This window comes from Pithys albifrons, chromosome 3, assembly GCF_047495875.1.
Source record: "Pithys albifrons albifrons isolate INPA30051 chromosome 3, PitAlb_v1, whole genome shotgun sequence".
NCBI lineage: Eukaryota > Metazoa > Chordata > Aves > Passeriformes > Thamnophilidae > Pithys > Pithys albifrons.
This window is the reverse complement of record NC_092460.1, coordinates 17,628,962-17,656,464: the sequence shown is the minus strand read 5'-3', so window position 1 is coordinate 17,656,464 and position 27,503 is coordinate 17,628,962. Positions and strand designations below refer to the sequence as shown.

The 27,503-nt window shown below is 35.3% G+C and overlaps 1 protein-coding gene across 1 annotated transcript in view; it reads right to left on the bottom strand.

The window, feature by feature from the left end:
- Positions 1-27,503, bottom strand: part of CACNA2D3 (calcium voltage-gated channel auxiliary subunit alpha2delta 3) — a 395,617-nt gene that overhangs the window by 178,015 nt on the left and 190,099 nt on the right. Inside the window, exons 9-11 of the mRNA XM_071549734.1 lie at positions 25,295-25,369; positions 16,668-16,757; positions 11,818-11,931 (exon numbers count right to left, since the gene is read on the bottom strand). Coding sequence (XP_071405835.1) covers positions 11,818-11,931; positions 16,668-16,757; positions 25,295-25,369 — 279 coding nt within the window. The remainder of the gene's footprint in view (positions 1-11,817; positions 11,932-16,667; positions 16,758-25,294; positions 25,370-27,503) is intronic.

Here is a 27,503-nt window from a genome sequence, read left to right as displayed (position 1 = left end):
ACCTAATAAATGTATACCCAGTTAATTTCACTCTTGGAGATTAAGTTAATAGAGTAGACAAACTGCCAAGGAATTTTTCTCTTAATTTTCAAAAATAATTGAAAACAACTGCACACCTACTGCAAAGCAAATGAAGCAGTCATTCTCAGCCCGGTACTGTAGGTAGGTACTGCAAAATCTGGGGAAAGCAGCACCTCAGAGGAGGCAGATTGGAATCTTGAAGAAGTGAACCTGCGACTAATCTATAAGCCAGCACTGTATGATGAGCACTTCATGTCTGTGGGAGCACAAGGCGCACTGGAAGGGAAGGGCAGCTGCACACCCAAGTCTTATACTCTGTTGCAAACCGTGTTCAGTGACAACACCAGTACACGGTTTGGCAATGCTCTTCTTCCAGGCTTGGTAATTCACTGCTCTCTGTAGGCAGCCTTCCATGCAATACCATGGAAAATTTTATCCCAGAAGGAAAGAAATCTGTGTAAGACAGTCTGAGAAATCCCCTTTTTATTCCTTTTTCACTTACTTCATCTTACTTCCTTACCCTCTTCTATTCCTTACATTACATCTTTTCCTTACATTACATCTTTGGGCCTGATTTTATACTCTTGGAAAGTCTAGTTGGCAGATGGAACTAGAAAATAACAGGATTTATCTTTCAGATGGTCTTTCATATTTTACAGTATGTTGCACGTACTCCTTTTTTGAATTAATTTGTTATTTGGGGAAGAAAAAGTCTATGAGGAGAGGAGTTGAAAATAGACACTGCTTTCTAACTGATATACTGAATATAGATATCAGTTGATTGACAGTGCAGATTTGGTTAGTACTAGTTAAAGATTTAGACTGAAATACAAATGATTCATTGGAAGACCAGTATTATTCTATCTTTTCCTTTTTATAATTAGGAAACATTCTTCATGGTTGTATTAATATCTCATACTATTAAAACAACTAAAAATTCCAGAAACAGACCTTACCCGATACTACCTCAGACATTTTTAAGAATCCAATGGTTCAGAGTTTAGCAGAGACTGAAATACTGAACCACTTGATAGAAAGTTCTTGTAGTAACTACTATATTCTACAATTCCATCATAGTTTATTCTTGGCAAGAGGAATGCCCAGGACCTTGCCTAGTAGATATATCTGTTGTCTTCATTCGTGCAAACTTCCAAATTTTCCTTTACACCTCTTGACAACAGTGTCTTCTTTCTAAGGGTGTTTGTGGCAATGTTTTTTCCTCAAACAGGGATAACTTGTTTCTATTTATTTTTAAAATAGGTGATGTGAACATAAAAATGTTACCTGAAGTGGCTTATTATTTACAGAACCTGTTGAAGGATAAGAGAGAACAAACTGGACTGTACAATTAGAGAAAAAATTTTTAACAAAAACAACACCTGAATGGCTTCTGTCTTGAATTGTCCAGGCTCTGTGTTTCATTTTATAAACCACAACATAACATATATTTCAAAATTTTTTACAAGTATTTGTAGCTGCTCCTATTTTCATAATAACATGCTGAACAGCAGCCATTGGCATATACACTTTACTCCTACAATAGCTTTTAAAGCTTTCTTCAATAACAAGTCCCAGATGATTCAAAATCCTACATGTTTTTTCAAGATATGAATGTCTAATGGCATAAGATGGCAGAATAAAAGCTTCTGCCTTCTAACAATGGACTAAACTCAGCCTCAGTCTTAAAATAAAAAAAAAAAAAGCTTTCAAGAACTTGTAAGAGGAAACCTCTGTGACTGAACTGAAATCTTAACTGAAGTCAGTGCACAATGTTATCCCACAGAAAGGGAACACTTATTCAGATGTGCAAATCTCATTCTGTCAGTTCTGCACAGAGACAGTTATGGCAGGGGTAGTAGAGGGGATTATGGGATGATGGCATTTAGTACCTCATAGAAAAGAATAGGGGTTTATCAGTTTTGCAGCAGATGTCTGCACATGGGAACAGAACACAAAAGTTAAAGTCTACAGAGACTGCCATGTTTTGCAGAAGTCTCAGAATACAGTTAATGCTGTTATGCCAGATTAGAAAAAGTAGGTATAAATACAGTGAGATAAACAATGTGCTCTAAATGGGTATTCCATAAAATGCAGAACCACTAACAAAGTTAAAGATTCAACCATTCAGAAAGAATCAGCAGACCCACAACAGAGTTCTAAAGATGGGATTGTTTGGATAACTTGTTTAGTTCTTAATTCAGTAAAGAGCTCTAATGTATGCCTGAATCCATTGCTTTGGTTACAGAGATGTAATAATTCACATATGTAAGAGCTTCACTGAAATGAATACTAAACTAGACATATATGAGCCCCTGCACGGAATGAATCTTTCGTACTGTCTTGATATATATGCATTCATTGTGGAATTTTTCTCCAGCCAGACACCACGAAGGATAACAGAGGTACTCTGGGAAAAAGGGTATATATGAATAATAATTTCATATAAACAACGTCTGTTATACTTCCAAACCAGTAGAATTTGGCCTCTCAGTCTAAAATGAGCAAGAAATACCATTCACTATGTGTAATGGGATGCCAGCAAGAGAATACCATACCAAACATTTAACTTCCTCCCTTTGTAACATTCCCTTTCCAAACATCTCTTGAGATTTGATATTTAAACACGCAATTTACCAACCTTCTCAACTTAATGTAAACATCCAACACAAGTTAAAGTCTCCATGTGCAACGAAACAACACACTATGGCTTATTTTAATTCAGTGAGAGTTATATGAAATAGAATTATCTGAAGATTTCATTAAAGGAAAACTGATACAGGAATGAGCTAAGAATGGATCATACAAACTAGGTAAAAATACAGATCAGAACTCACACAAAAATGTCTGAAAACAGTTGGGGTTTGTGCTGGCCCATAGTTTTCCAGGGTACTTGCCAGTTGCTCACAGGCTGTGGAATTGCCAGACCTCACCAGAACCAGCAGTGAGTCTGAGGTACTGGTTAGGAAAAGACACAGTAAACCATTTTCCTCTTTAAGCCTCACAATTGCACTGTCTCCTCTACTTGTTCTTCTACATGGAACTGAGGCTCTTCTTGTTAGTCATAAAAAATCTTAAAAGCTATTAATGTTTATTTGCAAAACAACACTATGTTTGATTTAAGCTTAACTTTACATTAAAACAATAATTACAAAATCGAGATTTTATTGCAGGATATGCTAAAAGTTATAACAGGACTAAAAAACTTTTAAAATTTACTCCAAAGTACATACAAATTTTTCCCTCTTCCCTATCTGCAAAGTCAGTGAAAGGTTATCACTCGTTATCTTGTGCTGTACAGAAGCAAAAGTACCCATAAAACACCCAAGGTGGTAGATTGCTTAGTTCAGGCTCTCAGTGGAGGAAGCAGAAATGAGTAAGCGTAACCCTACTTTTGTCTCTTGCAACATCTTATTTTTACCACAGCTCTCCTCTAATATAACTTTTAATATAAATGTTTTACTATCTATGATTTTTGTTACTATTAATCCAGAACAATTGATTGGAAGATTATATTATCTCTTTACTTTCAAATGCAACCAAATAGGTTTCATATATGCAGCTATGGTCATCTTTTTGTTGGTCGATCACTAACAATTAACAATATCCATTCCTGATATTTTACAGACTGCACAGTCATCTAAAATAGAACAGCTCTGACAGCCTTCAACTTCTCTTTTCTGTCTGTTGTGTCTAAGATACACTATAAAGAGAAGTTTGGCTTTTAGTGTAATTGCAGCATTGCTGTTAAAACCATACAACCTAAAATACAGTTTTTATCATGCTGTTGAAGAGCTTCAAGAAATAAATGATCTCACCATTTCCTTAAGCAGATGACATAATTCTTCACAAAAGACTCTATCTCAGGAATAAACATAGTCCACAAAACAAAATAGGCATACTTGTATAATTACTATGCCTACTTGAATTGTCTTGCTTCTGGCATAGGAACTTCACAAAGTTTTTAAAAATTAAGACCTTACAGCGTGTAAAATATCAGGAGAGGGGATGTTTTTATATATTAATTTTTTGAATTAGTAAACAGAATACATAATATAGCAGTTCCTTATTATGATATTTACTGATTATATTTTGCCCTCTCTCGTTAATAACAGCTGTCAGCCACATATTTCAGTGATAAGGACTTTCACACCAGATGCAAATAGTGATTCCTTGTAGTCATCTAGGGACATTTTATGGACACATATTTTATCATATATTTTGGAACTCTGTCTACATGCTACATAAAAATGAGCTTCTTTTTTTATAAGGAAAAAAATTATTTTTGTGTTACTGACACTAATGAGTTCCAAAAGAGTACTTTGGACAACCTATTCAGATTTTAATTATTCTCCATTTTCACTGACTGTTGCTTATAAGGTATTCTGTAGGACTTATCACTAATTTACTGTTGTATCTATTTCTGATTATATGACAAACATTAGAGTGGTAATGGCACTTTGTATATGCATTTACACTGTGTATAAATTATCATTCCATCTAAAATACTTCAAACATTCAGAAAGCATTAGCCACTCTGATTCTAGCCAACCACAGGACTCTGTACCAAGAGGCAGTAATCCTTCCTCTGGCAAGGGACATACACCCTGAGGATAATATTTAATTACTCTTATCTTCACAAAACACATCTCCCCATCTTTGGGTTTTAAGCACTAAAGAAAAAGTTTCCTCATGGCAAATTAAACTGAAATTGGACTACAAAAGAGGTCTTAACTACTTAGTGTGTCATATTAAAGAAGACAAGTAAAAATACTAGTGACAAATTTGTAGATACCATTATGGTAGATCAAAAAACAAACAAACAAAAAATCACTGAAAGAGGAACCTACCAGCCTAATTTTCCCTTTAAAAGGGAGAAGTAATGATGCATAATAAAATCTTCTTTAAACTTTTTTTTCCAAAAAGAAAATGCAGATGGGGCAAGAAAGTAAGACTACAGTATTTTTTCGTAAGAAGTTGCTTCTCTTTATTCCAAAATCAAAACCTTCTTTTGATCTCATACCCCATCTTTCATCATACTACAGCGTGCTTAAAAAGATAGGTAATTAATGTAAGCTATGTTATAGCTTGAGAGGCCTATGAAGTGTCTGGATCTTCTTTTGCTCTTGAGATAGCCAGTAATAAAGCATATGGTTTGTGCAGCAGTAATAACACTCACTTCTGAACTATGTCAGTCCTTTCAGAATAAAAAAATCAATCTAATAATATCCAGACAACATTGCACATGAAACACTCAATTTGCTGTACTAATGTTCCTTGTTGCCAACACGAGCAGGTTCCTAAGGCACAGACTTGGTTAAAAATTTGCAGAAAGGTTTGTGACCTGTGGTCAGCAATGAGAAGAGAAAGATGGTTTGCCACCAATGCAATGCCACAGCACAGCCACTCATTCTCTTGTAGCCTGTTTTCACTGTATTCCTTGATTTCTTTAGGAGAGTTTTCAAACAAAGAAAATGAAAACATACCATGTTTTCACCTTTCTTTGTTAAAGAAGGGTAAGGAAAGCATTTTTTCCTGTCCTATAGCAGAACCTAAATGTTTGGGGAATTTTACATATACTCAAAGCTCAGACTTTCATTTCATATACAGCAGTTGAAGCCAATAGATAGTTGATCACAAAATAAACTGACTACATAGATTTCTAGCTGAAAAAAAATAAAAGTGGAGAACTATTAAAGATAAATATTTATTTTGTAACTCTCTAATGTAAATGAGCAGGTTGAAATTAAGATACTTAGTGACCAAGTGACCAGTTCTCACCAGCAATGAATTTTGAAGTGCTGCCTTCTGGATTCAATTATAAGTTTCAGTATTGTATATAGATCCAGAGACTGCCAGACTGTGAATTTTTCCTATGAAGCATATGTAAGAGCAGGTATGAACACTTAAAATTCATGGAACTATATATATATTGTAATTTCAAAAGTTCCATTCAGACACAGGCAGCATTAGCTGTTAGGTCATTCTCTATCACAATCATTTAGCAGTTGGAATAAAGATGTTATTGCAGTTATACTTGAGATTCAGCCTACTTGAAGTCTTAGAAATGACAGAAACCATCTTAAATCTCTGCCTTGTAAAGCATAACAAAAATATTTCTGTGCCATGCAAAATTAATTCTACTCAGAGACCTCAGAATAATAGGACACAGACAGATGAAGTTCTATTCCCTGTTGCTCACCAAAAAAGTGAAAGGCTGCAGAATAAACAACAAGGTAACTGAATACAGAGGTATTTTTATCCCAGATTCTCTACCTGGATTTGTTTCTTGAAAACAAGGAAATTTTCAGTGGGGTTTTGGTTTCCATTTAACTCAACTAAGTAGTGAGGGATTAGTGCTTCTGGTTCCACCATATAGATATACTATCTATAGCTATGCCAGATAGTTATGAAAGCAAATGCTTCTCAGTCTCAAAGGCAAACCAAAAGGGAAGGATATGGTTGAACTGCTTCTGATTCTTCTACTTTCCTTTCCAGATTTTGCGTGTAGTACAATACCTGAAGTAAAGAGCTCTCAGGCTCAGGGAGAACATCATCTATTTCTGGATGTTGGAAATCATGAAAAGTCACAAAGTTGACATCTTCCTTGCCCACCTGAGTGCTGCATCAACCCATGTGAAAAAGGAATGCCAGCAGACTGTCCAACCTTGTACTTATTTCCTCTTGATCTCAATGTGATTTTAGACTCTGCTCTGCAGCTTGGCTATGGAAGAAATGCTTTAGGGCTTTTCCAAAGCAATGAGTAGACAGGCTTTATAGCAGTATAGAACTTGATAGCCACATAAAAACAATGGGGAAATGGAGGAGAGAAAAAGCCCTGCAATATGTGCAGGCATTGGGTCATCTTAGCCAGTGAAGGAAAAGGATCACTAGACTTCATAAAGCTGCTGGAGAGTTAATAGGGTTTTTAAGTGTTTCCTCATACATTTATACAAAAGGATTTACTGTATTATTTTCCTTTGCAGTAACACAACATACTGAGAACAGCCTTGCTGTATTTAAACTTTCACCTGAGAACATGACAGAGCTTGATGCTTTGGAATATCTCTGATCTTATTGTAATTTCATTTTCTCATGTGCTATAGCATTTCAGCAACATTTGCAAGATTAACCTTCCTGGAATTTCCCATTAGTTACTTGATGGAATTTTCCAATAGGGAGGAAGTAGACTGTGTTATTTAAGAAAAGGAATTAGTGGCACTCCTTTCTGGGAGGAAACCTGAAGGGTTATCTTTTCCCGTGGTCATGTCTATCTGTCTGCCTGCTTCCCCCCTTCATATCTTCTCACTCTTTTAAATTAGAATAAGGTACTTACCAAAATATCAAAGTGCAGTATTTTGCTTGGTTTCTAATAGTGCATTTGGATATAGTAGTAGGAGCAATAATGTAGAGTAAAAGCACGACTCTTTCAACTGACATAAAAAAATGAGACTTAAAGTTTTTCTCCTGAAATAGAACATCTGAAAAAAAATCACTGCAACTGTATCATAGCTGCAATTGTAAACAAACACTTGCTTGGTAACATTATTTTTAAATAATTATTTCTGCTATGTGCAGAAAATCTGGGCTTTTATATGACAGTGTAGATGTATTTACTCTTGCAGATTAATTGTTCCCTTTTCGGTACTTCATGTGATAGAGTTGCCATGAATGAATTACAGAAACTTACTGAATGTAAGTTTAGTGATTGAGAAAAATTATGCATATAACACAAACTCATTTATAATGTGTGAGAATCAGCTCCTTAAGGTGCAAGATTGCATGTGAGGATTTATAAATTAAAAAAGAAATAGACATTAGAAACTTAGAGACTCAGTCATATAAATAAAATATAGTATGCTATAAAATAACATCTACTAGATTTACATTTTAAGTAGCAGAAGATATTAGGAAAACATGGGGAAATGTTTTTTTCTGCTGAGGGAGATAGAGACTCATAAAAAAAAATCAGTAAAATGAAAGCATTCCTTCTTTCAAGGAAACAGTCCAGAAGATAATTTTAAATAGTCTTTTGATGATCATAATTCTCTAGCTCATACAAAAAATCAGGCTGATTTCCCTAAAAAAGCCCTCAGTTGCTTAATTTAAGGTACTTTGGGGATTTAGCAGGAGTCATTTTATTCCATTTAAAAATAATTGCAACACAATTCTAATTTATTCATTATCAGAAGAAAGATAATATTTAATAATTTCTCAGGCAGAATACAACTACAATAATATGTAGTGAAGTGCTCTTATCCTTGTTTACATGGTATCTCTTTTTTTTTTTTAAGACTACCTTTTGTAAAGATATAAATAGCTTGGGAAAAGGAAGAAAATATTGTTATTTACATCCCGACAGTTTATATTCACTCTCCATTTTTAGAGATTGTATCCAATAAACTGGCAAAGCTTTCACAGTTATATGAAGAATTTCTTTTCTATAACAGAACAAGATGCTTCTGTTGCATCTAATGATAGCATTTAATATTATCTAATATTAGATAATTTATATCTGGAATTGGTGCTTTGCTGACAGCATAATTGAGGTAAACAGAAACTTAAGAACTTACTTCAGTTAGAGTTATTATCTTTTCCATCAATGACCACCCAGTATCAAAATGCAGGAAAAATATAAATTATAAGGAAGATGGCAAGGCAATATATGAATAGAGAACAATGTGAGTAAAAAATTGTTAAGCAGTTCAAAGGTGTGATTTATAAATATAAAAACCAGATTTGGAGTGAATAAAGATGGGTAACACAAAAGCAGTGAAAGTGAGGTGCACAGGATGCATAATTTTTAGGCACACTGACATTGCAAAGATGTAGGATATTGCATTTTCCATAAGGCTTTCTTTCTAGACCAACAAATCCAACACAGACATTGAAAGCTCTGATGCATTAAAGCATACATATGGAAATCTTTTACATTTTTCATGCTGAAACATTTCAGGCTGAAAAGACAAAATTATTTGATTTTTTCCCCCCTACATATCTTCTAATATACATTTTAGAAGACTGTGTTTATACATTAAATATTTTTATAAGACTCGCGTATATTATTGCACATACTGCTGAACAAGGTAGGATCATCCTGCCAGGCGTCTGCAGAAATATTCCCAAAGGGAGCCCTGTCCTGCTGCTCTTGCAGCAGCTGTGCCTGTTGTTCTCTGACAGAGCTGTGAATTTGCACATGAACGACCCACAACACGTGGGTTTCTGAGACCACTCGGCTGACTCCCTGTTGCAGAGAACTCTTTCCTTACAGATTTCTTCTGATAGAGTTTTCCCACAGTCTCTTCTCCTTCATAAGAGAGGAACTAACTTCTTCATAGAAGAAATTTCAGCACGCCCTTCTGAGAGATTCTGTGAATCTCCTGAGACATCAATGTTTGATAGATAAAGTAAAATGTTCTCATGGAACATTTGAGGACTTAACAACTTCAATTAGATATTATCCCATTGAATAAGAGAGGAAGGACTGGACACAAGACCTTTAAGTGTTCTTTCCAGTGGAACAACATGACATTTTCATAAAACAGAGCTAACAAAATCATATGAAAAACTGGCAAAGAGATAAAATTGGTAGGATCAAAAAAGGTGCCAGAAAATACTGACTGAAATTCCAAAGACAATTTAGATTTAGTAATATTCTTCATATGCTGTATTTAATCTGTTTAAATTTAAGTTGCTTAAACTTATATATTGGTTAATGAAAATTCATGCATCATTTGATCGTGGAAATCCTGAACTATTACATGATTTGACTGATTAAAGTTTTAAGAGTGAATGCTGAAGCCTCTGGCTGAAATTAACACTTCTCAGACCATTTCTATAGGGACAAAAGTATATGCAAACATCAGGAAATTACTCAAAAAAAGAAAAAGGAAAAAATCTTGTCAGCTGTTTATAAACATTTCTGATATGAAGATGCAGCTATTAAAATAATTTGCCAATCATGTTCAAGCCATTTTGTTTCTCTCAGAAATAAGAGTGAATACAAACAAGGGTTTAAGAAATACATGGAGACTTTAAAACTGCCAGGAATTTCTATGAGCACAGCCAGCTGATAGAAGACCTAAGTCATATAATATTAAAGTTACACTCCTTTACTTAGGAAGAAAAATGCATCAATCCGTCTGATAGCAAATTATTATATCTAGAATATTTAAGTATCTGAAAAATAAGCTACAATTAAAGAATGTTATTGTTTCCAGAATAATCCAGTAATTTCAACAGGCAGATGCTTAATTAATCATCAGAAAAATAAAAAAAGCTTTACCCCTGAGGAATCATCCATCTTCAACAATAAATACAGAATTTAAAAAAGGCAGGAGATATTTTCATTTAAATAGCAACAATAAGTAATATCAGGGAAAAGGCAGAAGAAAAGCAGGAAGATCAAGGGTCACACACTCTACTCCAACTTGCAAATAGGTGAGCACTGCATTTCCAGGAGGTACTTCTTGCATGTCACAAAATAGAAACAGATAATTTTGTTATATTTCAGCAACAATGCCATTGAAAATTGAGATGTCACCCAAGGAAATTCCAAAAAATATGAAAATGAACAGATGGTGACATCTGATAAAACTTCTTTCATATCTCATTCTATGCCTTAATGCCTTAAATAAGTATTGAAATCACAAACCATATGAATTTTCTTCTTTTAGAGAATGAAGCTGCATAAGAGCAAGGTACCTGAACAGAAAGCAGATCTTCAGATTACATGCTCCACATTCTCTGGATAATGACCTTTTAACCAACAAAAAGTAGAATGGCTGCACATAAGTTTTACTATGCAAAATGGCAGTAATTAGCACAACATTTTTAGAAGACCAGTAAAAAAAAACAAGATCAACAATTTCCCATTTTCTCTTGCTCATTAATAGCTGAGAGATGAGGTTTAATTTGGGTAAATAAGAAAACAGAGAACAGAAAACTTTGCAAAAGAGCAGCATGACTAAAAGCTACAACGTAAAACTGCTATTTTTTCCCACAGAATATAGAACTCCCATGCAGCACACTCAGGTTCATCACTGACTTGCTCAAATGGCACTTTGAAGGGGTGGTTTTTGCTTTCACAGGTATACAACAGGGCAGAGAACTCAAACTACAAAACTTCCCAAAACAGTTCCAAAAACTTGCTTTAGCAGAAGCAGAGGGAAATTATTCCACATACAGATACAAGGCCGAATGGAGCTTCCTCATCAAGAAAATTCCACCATGGTGAAACTTCCACATGTTATTATATAACAAGGTCATTTAATTTGGGGCAAATTTCTTTATACAGATCAATAGAATCAAATAAATATTTTATAAAATCTTCCCAATTGCCAACTCTATCCCTCACTCTGCCAAATCAAGAATTAAAAATACTGAGTACTACATCTGGTCTTTCTCTAGTCACAGGAAGCTGTTCCGTGTCCACAGTACATATTCAGCTTGCAAAAGAAATGAATTATTAATGTGTATTTTGGGAGAAAGAAGACTTTTATGTTATTTTCATGTTTAATGATGTCTCGTGGGGAAGGATTATATAATGTTCAAAAATGTACCCTGGAGGGAAATAGTGCCTTAATATCTCATTAACCTAAGTTCATTACTACAGTGAAAGTTCTATCCTCAAGCAGTATCATACAAACATAAATTTGTCATTAGTGAAACACCCAGTTATCCAAAATCCTTTTTAGATCATTAGAAAGATTGCTATTGACTTTTCAATAGACATACACTTCATTTGGGATATGAAGCTTTGGGGTTTCCATCCAGTAAAGGTGATAAGAACATACTTACTTTTCTGTCTGGCCAATTATATTTTGCAAATATTGTGTCATAGGTGTCCACAGCTCCATCCGTAATCAACATTATGGCTTGGCTGCAAATGCTTCCTTGTCCTGTGTGATTGAACTGCAGAAGGAAACAATCGTTAGGTGCAGCACATTCCTGTTAAATGAGGATAGATAGGATCACACTGGATAAACGTGTTTTGCCAGATCTTATTAGCAAAGAAAAATATTCAGGCTGAAAACATTCTATCATAGACATCATGTTCTTACTAAATTGAAAAATAAGACACATACACAAATACAGCACTTCCCCCAATTAAAATGATATTCCCCTCTTTTAGGTAGACGGTAAGTACTGATGCATCTGTATAGGGTTTGCTTGGATTTAAGTGTCATTTTCAAAGAACAAGTTAGAAAGGAAATAATGAAGGACTTGTGATAATTCTGCAAAGCACAGAAGATACACAACTCATAGAGAGACATATGACTATTCATATGGCATTTATATTCACTCAGGACTACATTCCATATGTTATTTTTCATAAAATATTTATCTGGGAGAACCAAGCTCATATTTATATATTTTAAGATTCTCCTATTACTCAAAATGAATATATATAAGCAATTCAAGCTGCTGAACAGCAACACTTGAGCACAGGTACTTAGACAGCAATCAACAAATACTTTGGCATACGCAAAGGAAGTTTTGTCAATATACAAATGGGATATTCTCCTGCCAAAGAGCAAGCTCGTTGGACTGAGTCATAACATGAGCTTTGATCTCTTGATTCTGGAGTTGATGCTCTGATTTCAAATCCATTGTCTGTTTGTTTTGGTTGCAGAATAAGTACAATTCTGTATTTATATATTTAAAGATTTTAGGTGAAACATCTGGCTTTTAGCTAAAATACAAAAACCAAGGTTGAAAATTTATTTTATTTTTACTTGATATTAAAAAATGTCTGTGAAAAGATCAACAAACTGGGATACTACAAACAACTCTATAAACTGGGCTAAAAGTTGAATAAATGTTCCTGTCCCATGTAGGTTTCATGTACATTATCAAATTCTAGGACAGACAAGGCCTCATCCTATCACCTTTCTCTTGATGCTGAGAAAGCCAAGCAACAACTACCTTGTCCCACCTGTCAGCCTAATTGTGCCCAAAAAAGTGTGGTCTCATTTAAGAAGCAGTGCCCACAATATAAGGTGAATTACCTTGCAGGTCTCTGACTGCTACTGCATTCATCAAAACTTACTCATATTATTGTGGTCTGATTTGGTATAGCAACTGCTCTAAGTTTCTTCAGTCTACCCCCCCCTCCCCCCGCCCCCAACACACACATATTCACTGTTCTTCCAAAACTCCAAAACCCACTTCTTCTAAACAAAAGTTCTGAACTTCTAAAAATGTCATCTTTGTAGAAATGCCTGCAGTAGAAAAGGGTGGGTGGTGGGTTCCAGCAGTGCTCAGTCCTCTCCTCTTCTGCCTTCACATTTCTGTCTCTGAGCAATCACACCCACATCCAACAATCATCTCTGTCACCTGCATCTCTCTCCCAGAGCAGTTTCTCCTGGACCTAACAGGAACCTCAGCAAAGAATAACAGAAATATGTTGTTTGAAGGGCAACTGTGTGTTTACAGAGTTAGGAATATTCTGGTCAGTGGCTGGGTGAAAGCTCTTATCTGTGATACTTGCAAGGCAGGCTATCCACAAAATTCTTCAGTCATGACAGTTTTTCTAGTCTTAACTAGAACTAGAATTATTAAAGTAGGATTCCTTCATGATCTTAGATTCAATATTTTCTCATAAAGATCAAGTTACTTTTTCAAGGGATATATTCTTCATATGGACAATGTATTTTGAAAGTGACAAAGTATCAAAAGAAAAATTAATAATGAGGGAATGCCTTCATACATTTATTTTGAAACATCACTCTGTGTGCATTTGCATTCCACGTAGTTATCTGAATATTTTGAAGAATGAGATTAAATTCAAATACTTTGATGAGTAATATCTTCTCATATTTGTCTAAAACTTTAATTTTATTGAATAGCAAGAGTGATGGAAGTGTTTTCCATAATAATAACAATGACAAGGGCCTTATGATGAACTACAATTAACTCAGTGATTCATCAGCTAGCATAAAAAATTTCAATGCCTCCTGACATTTACAGCATTTGGTTGTGATTAACAGTCTTTGAAATGTCACAGAATTTTATTTAATTGGCTATAATTTTTTTAAAGGTAATCACTGCAAAGAGTGCATTTGTCACCAAAAGAGATAATTGCAGTTGTCACATGACTCAGTAGGTGCCTCACTACAGTCCCAAGCACTGCTGTGTTCTCAGCCTGTGCAATGGACACGGCATGGACTGATGGTTGGAAAGAATTTGGGAGTGGATTTTTAACCATACTTTTCAAAGACATCAATATCAACCGTCTTCAAATCCTAACCACCACAGCAAATAGTGAAAGGTAATTGCAAGGCAAAATTAATTCTGTTCAATTAGTGTAACCCCTGAACCATTCTAAAACCCAACCAGAATCTTATTTGTGTAACACAAAGCTTTCTCTTTCTTTTCCTTTCCTACCTGTCCCCCTTTCCAAATTCATTTTTAATGTAGAAAAGACACCCTTAGCTAATCTGCAGTTTACAAGAATAGTTTTCTGACACATAAAGGTCACATCCTGTAGAAAAAAGTAGAAAATTATTTGCTGTACTATTTTTAAGGAGAAATTTAGTAGCTTTTTTTCTGGCCTAGGCAGCTTAACAGAAACTCCCAGAGACTTTGATGATACGCCTGTACATAATGCAACAGATTTTTAGAAGTTTATATGCAAGAAGGACTTAACCAATAATTCTTTTACAGTATAACAATCAATACAGCACCTTGCATAGATCTGAACATACAGGTACATGATCCACTATGACCTTACTGATTTCTCACTCATCATGGGTACAATTCAGGACATGCAATGTCAGCTGCTCTTAGTCTCAAAACTAACAGTTTATCTAACAAGATTTTATACCACATTCAGCTGCCTCACAAACTTTAAAACAAAACAAATCTCACTTCAGGTACTCTTGATCACTGTCGTTAATGTGGGTTTTTTACAGTTTACACAGATTTGGAACACCAGCACAGCATACCTGTTGCATTGAGGCTGACTGCCATTTACTGCTGTGTTTTTGATTCCTAAGACTATAATTGGTGCCCCAAATTCTTAATCCTTAATAAACCCTCTAAAACAACCTAGAGTGTTCTTTACTTCATGCACCTTTTCCCATTGTCATTTTTGGCATGCCCCACGGGAAGGCATTAGTTCCACACTGTCGAGCTGAACACACGAGAAGTGGGTGGAAGAAAATCCTCTTTTTTCATTTTAGGATTTTATGCCTGGAAAGGAACTGATCAATATTTTCCTTCAAGATGAATACAAAGGCATTAGCACCATTAATTATTCTATAAATGTTCAGTATAAAGGCAGGCACACTTGTCAAGACAAACCTTTTGGAGAATATTTTGGTTTGAGGTCTCCTTTGTGAGTTACATCCTTCAATCAAAAGACAATTTGCTACTTAGCTTAGATGAGATTTTTCATCTTTTGGCAGGCTAACAGATTTTAATTGTTTTCCCCAGAATAACTGATTATACTTAAGGAAGGTGGAGGGAGGAAGAGCAGGAAGGAAAGAAAGAAAAAAGCAAAAAAGGAATTTGCTCCCTGTATTTGTGATTGGAATTTTTCTTTCCAGAACAAAATTGGTAAATAAATGAGAATAATAAAGTTTGTAAAAATTTTTTTTTGGCATAGCTCAATCTTTATTCTATAAGCTATTAATTCATGAGTTATGACAAGTTTTTCTGAATTCTTAAAATGCAGCTGAGATTAGTTAGGACACATATCCATTCTAAAGGTATATGATTTTTTGGACACAGATTTCATTATTCCCACTATTCACTTTCCTCCTTTCTTTCCTTGGTTTTTCCAGTGTACATTCCCAAGAAACCATATAGCCAGCTGAGTTAAAATATTACTAAAATTGCTCTTTGCTGAAATATGTAGACTGACAATATATTTTACTTTTCCAGAAATGACAAAAAAAGAATCTCTGAAATACACTACATAAAATCACAATAACCACTAAGACTGATGTGCACCTTGTGAGGAAAAGCAGGCCCTGCACTAGATTATCTTCATGATCATGATGTTCATCTCCTGGAGACTGTATTCCTGTTTACAGACATTTTTCCCAGGGGGTTATCTGAAAATTAGCCTCATGGTTTTGGCAGAAAAATAGTTAAAATAATACCTCAGCTGCTTAGACAAAGCTTTCTATTTCTCCCTCCATCTTAGAGCATTTGAAAGCATAAAAGTATTCAAGTAACTTCTTTTATATAAGCAATAAGAAATCATTGTCACACCAGAAGACAAACCCATAAACAATAATTTCACAAGTCTAATAACAGTGTATTCACAAAGTGTTTATGAATATACAAATTCATGTCATTCCTGAAATAGTAGCTCTTCCAAACTAAAAAAGAACAAAAATTTGCAGGTTCCCCTGGTGTTTTTTAACATATAGAACAGCTGCTGAAATAAACCTTATTTAATGTACACATGTATGTATAGGTCTATATATAGACAGAAAATACCTCAATATAAAACACATATAAAATATAAATCTGTTTATATATTCCACCACAGTTAGATTATAAAGAATTCTTGGTTTACAGACAATATCTTTCTACCATCACATTTTTGAGCTCTAATTTATTATTTTAAAACTGAGAGAAACTGCTAAACAGCAAGAAAGGTGTCCCCAGTGGAAATCTGAAAAGCACAAACTTACTTCATTGAGCATATTGAAAGCTTCATTTAAAGCAATGTCCAGCATTCCAATTCCTTTTGCAAAAAGTTTGTCCAGGTGTTCCCTGAAATGCTGAAACATGAACAAAAAAGTTTTATTTGTCACTATGTTGTCACAACATACATGTTGATATCGATGATTATTTCTAAATATTTTGGACCTACTTTTCAGGCTTAAATGACTGAATACATTAATTCATAAATCAAAGTAATTCCCTGTTAATCATTTTGGACTAAACTAAGGGCGTGTTAGAACATTAAAAATGCAAAGCTACATTTTACAAGGTACATTTTATTCAATCCAATAATTTTTCTGTTGGTTGTTTTTGTTTGTCTGTTTCTATTTAGTGATATCCATATCTTCTTTTCACTCCATATAGTTATTTTCATATTAGTTCAAACTATTACCCCTCTAGATTTTTGGAATCTGCTGCTTAATAAAAATAATCTTTTCTGAAATTTAGCTTTGAGAGTCTATTTTTCTATGATCTCTCCATAAAAGCTGATAGAGTTTAAATGCAGTTTAACAGTCTCAATATAATCCTTGGATTGATAAAAAACTACTGCACACAAGAACACAGGGCTAACCACTTGTTAGCTAATTGTGACTCTTCAGTATTACATTGTGTAGCCACACTTAACCTCAATTTTTTCAGTTTAAATAGCTCATCAATGAAGCACTGCCATCCCTGCTGGCCATGAGCATGGGTAACATTTTACAACGAGTAGTTCTTAGAGGCTAATAGGTCATCTCATATTTCTTTTTTTTTCAAACATGTAATTTCTCTGGATAGGTAAGAAGTTGGACAAATTTCACAAGTTTTGCACTCAAGACTATAGGACTACTGTATAATATTTCTGAAAATAAAATGTTCAAAAGAGAAACAAATTCTCTTAGATTTGTAAGAAGGAGTAAAGTCACTAAAAGCAGTTCCATGCCCCATCCTATCCTAAAGGAACACTATACAACATCAATAAACAAGTACTTCACTCCCCTGATTTTCTGTGATAGAAACATTTTTTTTCTTATTTATTAAAAAAAAGATATCAGAGCAGTATATTGGAAGGCAGAGAACTCCCTATATCGTTATTGAATTTCAGTAAACTGGAACAGGAAAATGAACATCCTAATCTCTAGGCAATTCAGAAGCCACAAAAAAAGACGTTTTTTTTTAAAAGCAATTACTTCCCAGTGACCCAATAATGTGGTTCATGGCAGCTCAACACTCTGAACAGCCAAATGGCAAAGCCTTGTTCATCCAAATAAGCAAGAACAGCGTGAACACCCATACAGATACACTGCAAAAATTGTCCCAAATTAAACACAGCTAATTTAAGCAAATAGTAGTCAGTGTCTTCATAGTGCCAGCAATTACTACTTAAAATGCATTTTAAGATATAATTATTAATTTGTAAGAAGAAAATGAGGATGTGGTGGGAAATAGCAGGGGAGGCAATGCTCTTGGGAAGTGCTATTTAAGTCTTCCCAACTGGATAAAAAAAAGTTACAATAGGTTAGTAAGAGAAATATTTTTATTTATTGGTTCAGATCTTAAGGAATTATCATAGGCAACCAAATCAAAACCAACTAATTACTAGTGTAGAAGAATTAAAATAATTCTGCTCTTAAGGAGTCAAAAAGTGTATTTTAAACTTTACATCTTAAAGAGTTCTTTTTATTACCAAACTGAACAAGAAACAATGTTGGTTCATCTCAGTTTCTCTCTATTATCCTATTGGAGCCCTTATAGACTCATAGCTGAATTTCTCAAAGGTCTGACTCGGGTATCTGTCCAGCTGTGCACAAACATTCCTGGGCAATTGTATGATGAATTTCCATGTGCAAATACCAGAATGTGCAATATCTAATTGTGGACTCATATAACTAATTCACATGCATAATGTTGGTGATTCTGAATGCAAATTAGGCACACAATTATGACAATCAGACACTGATGTCTGATTACAAAATTATAGGGTCAGAGCTCAGCAGAAGTTGTGTCTCATTGCAGAGAGGAAGCACAGCCACGTTCAGCTGTGGAAGCATTGATGACAATCTAGAAATGGCTGGAAAACATGAGCTGAAGAGGAGGATACAAATCCACCTGTGTGGCATAGGCAGGTTTACCCACAGATAAGTGTGCATCACATCTGTAAAACGCATTTAAGTACCCTCCCATTTAAAATCCATTGTTTGGGCAATTCCAGGTTGGCTTCCTGATGATCATCATCCAACCACTTCTGTTTCCTAACATGTGGGTTTTTTTGGAAAAGAGGATTTTTCTCTTTTTTTTCCCAGAAAAGCAATCATAAAAATGATGCTAAGAAAAAAATTCAAGATTCAATTTACTCAGACTAAAACCAAATTCTTCCCAATTAGTTGCTGCAACAGAAACCTTCAAACCTAATTTCAGTGGTTTGGGGCTAACAAAGTTTTGGAGGTCTACAATGGCTAGACAGTTTTAACAAGAGTAGATCAGTGAGACTTTAGTGTTTGGGGGTTTTTAACAGCTAAGCAATGCTGTTGACAACCTTTTCTTGAAATCTGACAGACACAGATAAATATGCAAAAGTAATGTGCTTAAATAAAATTCAGTATGCCAAATTTGTATTTACCAACCTCTTACTGGCAGTTTCACTCAGCTTCATTGCTGAATCAGTCTTCTGGTTATTTAATTTCTGGTAATTACATAAAAAATAAAAGCTTTTTGGAAGTTCTACACTATATCTGTCTATTTTTGTCATTCACATTTACACTGGGATAAGTTCTTGATTTAGTTTGGAGTTACTGTGCCTATCTGTGCATCTAGAAGATGATATATTTCATCTGGAAACGCTTACAGAGAAATGTCCTCAACCCATATATAGAACATTTAAAAAAACATATAAAAGAGGAATGTATATTGTAATATTGTTACTTTAAATCTGGAGTTACATTAAATCAGATTGTCATCCGATTCCTTTGGGGTAGGTAAATTGTAACATGGAGTTTCTCAAAGATGAAAACCTCTTGGCCCAAGAAAACTGGTATTAAAATAGGCAGTTCCACATGTTTGTAATTTGTGGAGAAAGTGCAGACGGTGACAGAATTGTGTCTGAACTATTTCCCACTCTTTTTTAAATTTGTGTATAGCAAATTGATATACTTCAAGGCAGCAGCTGTTTAACGCTGATGCCAAATTATAAAATAGTCTGGTAAAATATGAATATACCTTACATATTTTATATCACCACACCACATTCAGGTTGACAGATCCATTTCAACCTCAGTTATGCTACCCAATGTAATTACAGATATAATTTTTGTGATAAACGAAACTTCAAGCAAGTTCTGCAAAACAGGGACAGCTTAGAGTATCCACATATCTAAACTGAACCTTCAAGGCAGGTATGTGCCAACACAGTAACTTATGACAACTGGTGAGCTGTAAAGAATTTTGGAAATAAGTGGAGAAACTGTGACACCTGCTATATCACCTGACATTGTAATTATTCTTAAAACAAATGTCTATATTCTCCTATTGTAAAATGAAAGTTGAAACATTTTATCTTGGAAGAAACTTAGTACTGGGATGCTCCTTTGTATCTTAGTAAAACTGGCAGCACGTGTATTACCATCACTCACATCACTTTCATACTTGAAGTTGCAAGTTGAAGTTTATCTTTTATAAATACATAAAGTAAACTTCATTCGATCAGGTTTCTGAAAAAGGTTTCTGAGGTTGTATCTGACAGAAATTCAGTGTGCAATTAGATCCTCACTGGTCCGAAAGCCACAGACAACGAGCACTTACAGAACCAACCTTCTAAATATTACACTAATTGTACCAGCTTCTTTTCCTTGTAGGTTGTTGCTAGAAGTAAAAAATATAGAGTTAAATGAAGGTTTACAACTCAAGACTGCATTACTTTGCTCTTCTTTAAGCTGGTAGGCAGCAGGTTTAGATGCTTAGAACTCTCACTTATTTCAGTGTAGCCTCACACTTTCTTAAAGAAAACCATGTTCCTTAATCAACAATGCTGAAGACTCAGGACTGAAAATCTGTTTTCTCCAACCGCCATTCTCTCCCCATAACAAAATTACATAAGTATGTTAAAATGCTTCACTATATGAAATTTATATTATGTCCCTTAAATATCTACTGTAATAAACCTGATAGATATTTATTAATGCAATTAACACTGTGATTACAATACTGTTTCCATTCCAAAAAGAGAAGGGATGGGAAGGGAGCAAGTGTAATAGTGTTTCACTGCGAAAATGTGTAAACTAGAAATAGCTGGGGTTATTTTTAAGACTAATTGGATTTTTGGAAGTCTGGCTCTTTGGAAGCCTGACACATTCTGCACAATATGGATAAGAATTTCTGCAACTCATCCCTGGATGTGAAAGAACATGCTCATTTACTCCCCGTAATCCCACTGAATATTCAGCACCAACACCACCGAGAAACACTCATCTCCCACACTGCTGTAAGTCCCAAGGTTAAAGCTGCTTCCTGTAGCCTACCAAAAAAATTCTCATGCTCCATTCCCTGATGATGCTCCAAGGTTTCGTCTTACCCAGACAGGCTGTGCCTGAACAGAGCAGCTCTGGCCGTACCGCGCTGCCTGAGGCGCACACGGGGGTCCCTCTGCCTGAGCCCGGGCCGGGCTGTGCCTGCGCGAGGCTCGGGGCACTCTCGGCAGAGCAAACACCGCATGCGGCTCTCCCCAAAACAGAGCACTGGGCTGTCCCCATGCCTGGCCCCGCCGTAGTGCAAATCAACCCTATTTATTCTGCTGAGAAGCAGGTTTGCCTTTTAGCTCGCTACAAACCAAGTGCAAGTGATAAGGACAGCTAATCTTCTGTTAGTTTTGTTAAAGTTTAGCTATTAAACTCGATTCAAACAAGGACCTTCTTCAGCATGTTAGTGATATCCTCAGAGTAGAATGATTTCACTTGAAAATATCTGAGCCCTACAGAAAGACAGCAAAGTAGTTCTTCAATAAATACTTTCAAGACAAACGTAGACCAGGGTACTGATCCTGTGAAAGCAATTTTTATTTGGAGTTATTGAAACAGCTGCTTTCCTCATGAGAATAAAAGCTCCAGTCAAACATCTCAAAGCAATTTCTTATCTCTGCTTCTAAAAACTGTCTCTATTTGCTACAAGTGATGTCAGATGAATTTAGCAAGATGCAGTTAGCAAGAACTGGGGTGTGCATCTGTGTATGTTGGGGGGGATTTGTTTTGTCAAGGGTCATATAATGGGAATTTTTTCTATTGGCACTCATATTATGGTTTAAAGAAAAGAAAAAAAAGAGAGAGAGGGAGGGAGAAATGTACTGCCAAAATGGTAGAAATTAAAGGTTACCCAGCATAAACTGTATGTATGTATGGCCAAACTTTGCGAACGAAGATTTGGGAAGGGCTTTCCCCACGTGGGGGTGTGCCCTTCGAGCCTGCGCAGTGGATTTTTTAGATGAGGTACAGCGTGCGCAGAGCTGGCCCCACCATTTAAGTCCCAAGGTCCATCTGCCACGGCCGAGCGAGCTTGGACAGTGACAGTGAAGTCCTCAGGACTGTCTACAGCCCCCGGTACTAACTGGGGCTGACCCTGCTGAGCATCCGAGATCTGACGGGATCGGATGGCAGGGAAGCATTGAACTGCCCGGAACGGTCTCCACTGAGACTCAAACTCACAACCTTATGATCAGAGTCTGGAGTGCTCACCATTACACCACGGGACCGCCCCCAGCATAAACTAATAGTTTGGTAAAACTGGTTCTATGCATGTTTCCAGCAACAATGCTGCATTAAGTAATATCTGCCTTAAGTAAGATCAGGAGTACGTATAGCTACACAAAAGAGTGGTACAGTGAACTGTTAAAAATTCAATCCCTGCAATCATCATCAGCAGGACACATCTCCTCTTTACACATAAAGAAAAACTATTGCAGTATGAAATACCATTACTGCAATTTTTAGTTTTTTCTATTTGAAGTTATCATATGGGAACAGATATTTCACAGAACCACAGAATTATGCTGAGTTGGAAGGGACCCACAAGGCTCACTGAGCCCAACTCTTAGCCCTGCATAGGACCATCCCCAAGAGTCACACCAGGTGCCTGACAGCATCATATTTTTGCCAGCTAGAGAAAAAATGTTCTTTTTTAAAATGGTTGTATTTGTTTTGGTGTTAAGAGATTATACTGGTAGTAACAGACGTGTCACCCTTGTATCATTCAATTGAGGAGACTGTTTGACATAAACATAAAGGACAGAAAGTTCTGGGAGGAATATACGGTTACATCTTCAGATCTAAGTTGGAATTACAAAAAAATCAGGCATGTGTAGACAATATGTAAACTGAAACAATAGACTGTATCAAAACATCACCTCTAAATCACCTGCTCTAGTTTTCCAATATAGAAACATGATTACATTTTCATAAGGACTGTTTGGAAAAACTACATAAGACAGTATTTGCCATTATATTTTTCATGTTTGTTTTACCACTTAGCAAACAAAAGAAAGAGTTATTACCAGGGAACACGCAAAGGAGTATTTACCTTGTAAGACTAGTAAAGAAAGAGTAATTTTATCTACCTTTTTCAGATATTACAAGGGTCATGTGGCAATGACAGAAAAAAAATTACAGGAGAAGTGTGGTATATCTGTCAGACTCACAGAAATGAAAGTAGCAACTCAAATGAGTGAATACTTACAATGAGTTCCAAAACACAGCTACTCTGATAGCTCTTGAGCAGCTTTGGAATGTGCACATGAACAACATTTTAAGACATCTTTTTTCTGTGTGCCTGACCAAAAAACTATGAATTCCAGAGAAACTTTTCCAGTTAATTCAGTGAGTTTTTGATGAGGCCCCCAGGTAAATTCGCTGTGTCAGTATATGCAAATCAGACAGTATCACATCTTACAGCAGTATCAGATATTTCAGAGAGCTGTTTGTACCTGAATTCAGAAGCACGATAACTGAATTACTCGTTCAGGATTAAGTGGTTGTCCATCTCCTCGGACAATCTTTACTTTTTACTGGGAGCTATACTCAACACAATGGCCCTTTTGTGCCTTCTAGTGTTTAGGAAAATAAATTTTTTAACTTCATTACACTAACTAGAAAAATATAAGAACATATAAGCTCACATAAGTTAAGAAAGAAATGAAGATTGACAAAGTCATGGTATATACAAATACACAGAGCTATTACACACTACCTATCTCAAGTTTATTCTCTAGTTCTGGACTTTCAGGGAAAGTACATTAACTACCTCACTGATATGAATAACTAGGGGGAAAAAAGTCCTATTTAATTATTGCCTAAAATCTTGGATGTATTATTCAATTCAAAGGCAAAATAAAGCACCAAGCTGTTCAGTAAATAAAATTTAGCTAACAAGACATTATATCAAAGCTTATTCTGAATAACAAAATATGAAATTGTATTTAGTTCTTTTGAACAACTGAGCCCTGCTCATAAAATCTGAGCATCTTCAGATGGCATAAAAACATTTTGATCAATTAAATTAAAATGAATCTGACATTAAGTAACATATAAGTGTGTGGCAATCTGCATTTTGATCAGTTGCAGAGTGATGGAAAGGTTAACAGTGGGATTAATTCCAGACAGGACATCTGGACAATATGTTTGAATCTTTAGGTTTGTGTCTAGAACTTGCACAGAATTCATATGGCTCATTAGATGCACCCACAGTAAAGTGCTCATTTAGAAAACTGCATCACAGTTCACAAAAGACTTCAAAACCAATTATAAATAACTTTTGTCACTCCACATAGTAACCAAATGATATTTAGATAACTACAGTGAAAAATATCAAGTATATCAAGAAAGCAGCCCGTGAAGAATAATTTCTGTAGAATGTAGGTCCATATGTGGGTAAAATGCAAAGAACTCTCATGCATAATACAATGGTCCAAAGACCAACATAACAAGATCAAAACTATTTTGTCTTAAGAAGTGTTTTAGAATAACGCCTGCGCAGAGTAATTGCACTTGGATGGGAGGCAATAAACAAGCTGCTGATTCATACTCTGATCTCTCTTCAAATAAAATTTTTACTGAAATTGTTGCAATTTTTTTCCTGAAAAATTCCATCAGGATGTAACTGATTGAAACATTTTCCCTGAAAGTTCTGGAATGAGTGCATTGTTACATTGGCAGACCTTCTTGGAATACTAAATTCTCTTATTCATATACATTTGTTTTCATTTGTTTTGAGATTGTGTTTCAACTTTAATGTTAGTTTCATTTAAGCATGCAATTTCTTCCTCAGTAATTTTTGGTAACAGAATGATAGTTCAATTTAAAGCAGCTGAAATATTTCACTTAAAATAATTACCAAACTTTATTAACAGTATATTTTCACTGATTTCTGTAATTTTCCATTAAGTTTATTCAACCAAATTGTCTAGGAGCTTATTTCTTTTTCTTCCTACTGAGTCACATAACACTGCTATGAAATGGCATGAGAAGAATAATTAATGAATTCTAATAATGGAATGCAGTGCACTGGGAAAAGATCATTATTGCACATTGTCACACACTGCATCCTATCTCTCCACTGTGTTACTTTCATTCCTTACCTCTTTGTTGGCTCTGTCTGCTTGAACTAATGTTCCATTCAGACATGGCTCTACATAGTGCAGTTCTTCATTATACTATAGAGAGAAACACAAAGTGGGATTAAAAATTTAATTAAAAGCTTGGAAGATACAATTTAATTCAGTGATTTAGAACTACAGCGAAACATGCACAGAAAGCAGAAACAAAAGAATTTTGTTCATTTCTAAAAACTGGATGTGGTATTTTTTTCCCTTTTACATGATTCTTAATTTTTCAGAGGTTTATACTTCTAAAGAAGCATTTAGTTGAATGGCTACCAACACTCAGGTAGAGTTAAGGGTACTAGCTGGAAAAAACATCCTTTGGGTTGAAATATGGATAGTATTAAGAGATCTTTTTTGATACAGTACAATCAGAACTCCCAATTTTTTGCTATATATAAAAAAAGGCCTGAAAAATATTTGTGGCACTGGCTATCCTTTTGGAAATGCAATACTGGAACAACTACACCAGAAAAAAGTCTCTAAACTTGAATGAATCCTGGAAACATTTGACAATTGTCAGAATTTCAGTCAAGCAGGATGGTTTATTACACACCAAGTCATGAAGATGTGGCAGATCTTGAAGGAACAATGTGCTTACCTTGCAAGAGCTAAGCAAGTCAGGTAGCTCAGTCCTACTTTCTGAAGCAGCTTAAGCATTAGTAAAATGAAGTCTCATCTGCAGTCAGTAGATCTTGCAGACTCATGGATGCCTGACTGAAATTTGGACTTGATTGTTTAAATCTTTTAATCCTTTCAACACAGGTCAAATTAATAAAGCAGTACCTTCAGGAGTCTACATAGACTTGCCTAGAAAGGGTCTTGGCTTAATTCCTTCTCCCATTAATTTGATCTACTTTATAAATTGTCATCAATCAAACTGTAAGGCTTTGAATCCAGGCTTCAAGATATTTCACCTTTTCATAAGGCTCTGAGTCAGAACATCCGCAGTAAACAAAAAACCCCAATGCATTAGGTCAAGTCAAAAATAATCAGGCAAATAATTCATTACATTATATTTCACTAGAATCTATTTCCTTAGATTAATAAATGTATTTACTCTCCTTTCTTCTACCACCCCAGTTGGAGGGAAAAAAAGCCATGCAATGAATGACTTGTCGTAGACACTGCTTAGTCAGGGCTGTGTCACTGCAAGTTCTCATTGTCTCTGCCTGTAGCTCTGAGTTTGTTCTACTCTCTTCAGTTTAACACCACTCCTTTCTCTACACTGTAAACCCTTGCAACCTGACCCTCCTGCACACCTGTCACCACCATTCCTTGTAACTGTGCACTACTCACCACACTCATCATTACACAATTACTCTCGCACAGGGAAGAGTGTTTAATTTGAACTGCATGAAGTTATTGTGGAGGCACCATGCCAGCCTCAATCCTCAGCTATAAGGAAATACAAACCCAGGGTAACTTACTATTGCTTGGGGTACAGACGAGTTACAACAGCATCAACATACTAACTGACCATATAGAAACAAGGAAAAATGTTTGGAAGATATTGACATAATTTCTGCGGCAAATTTGCATGCTTTCCTAATAATTTTATTCCTATTAATGTTATTTCAATATATGAAAGCATGTGGACATGTCTATTGTTCCAAAGGCAATACAAAATATAGGGCAAAGGCTTCTAGAACACTTTGGAGTCACTGAGTGACCCATGTGCATCTCAGTTTATAACAGTTTATTGATCTGATAAACAAGGTACTTTGCTCAGTAGTTTCTCCCTTCAGACTGCCTTCCAAACTATCTCCTGAGAGGCACTGCAAAATAATAATGCCAAATCTACACAGCATCTCTTATTAAAGTCCAAAGTCAAGACTATATTCCATTCTATAAAAAAAATACTGAAAATCTATAACAGACTGATACACAAGCATCTACTCACAAGTCTCTTGCTGTCCTTCTGAAACCCAGATAAATTGTGACACTATTTCCACTTGTGGCATTTGATTCACCTTGAGATTATCCCTATCAAAAATATTTTAAGCAGGGTGTTACATATGGCAAAAGAAACTGGATAGTGCCAATATATGTAAAGGAGTATGCTATGTAACAGTGTTCTATGAATCACAAGCATAAGTTGAAAGTGTACTCTTTGCTGTGTATTTACTGTACAGATATAAATGTAAGCAGAGTACAAAAAACATCTATATTAAAAAGTATAGAAGTC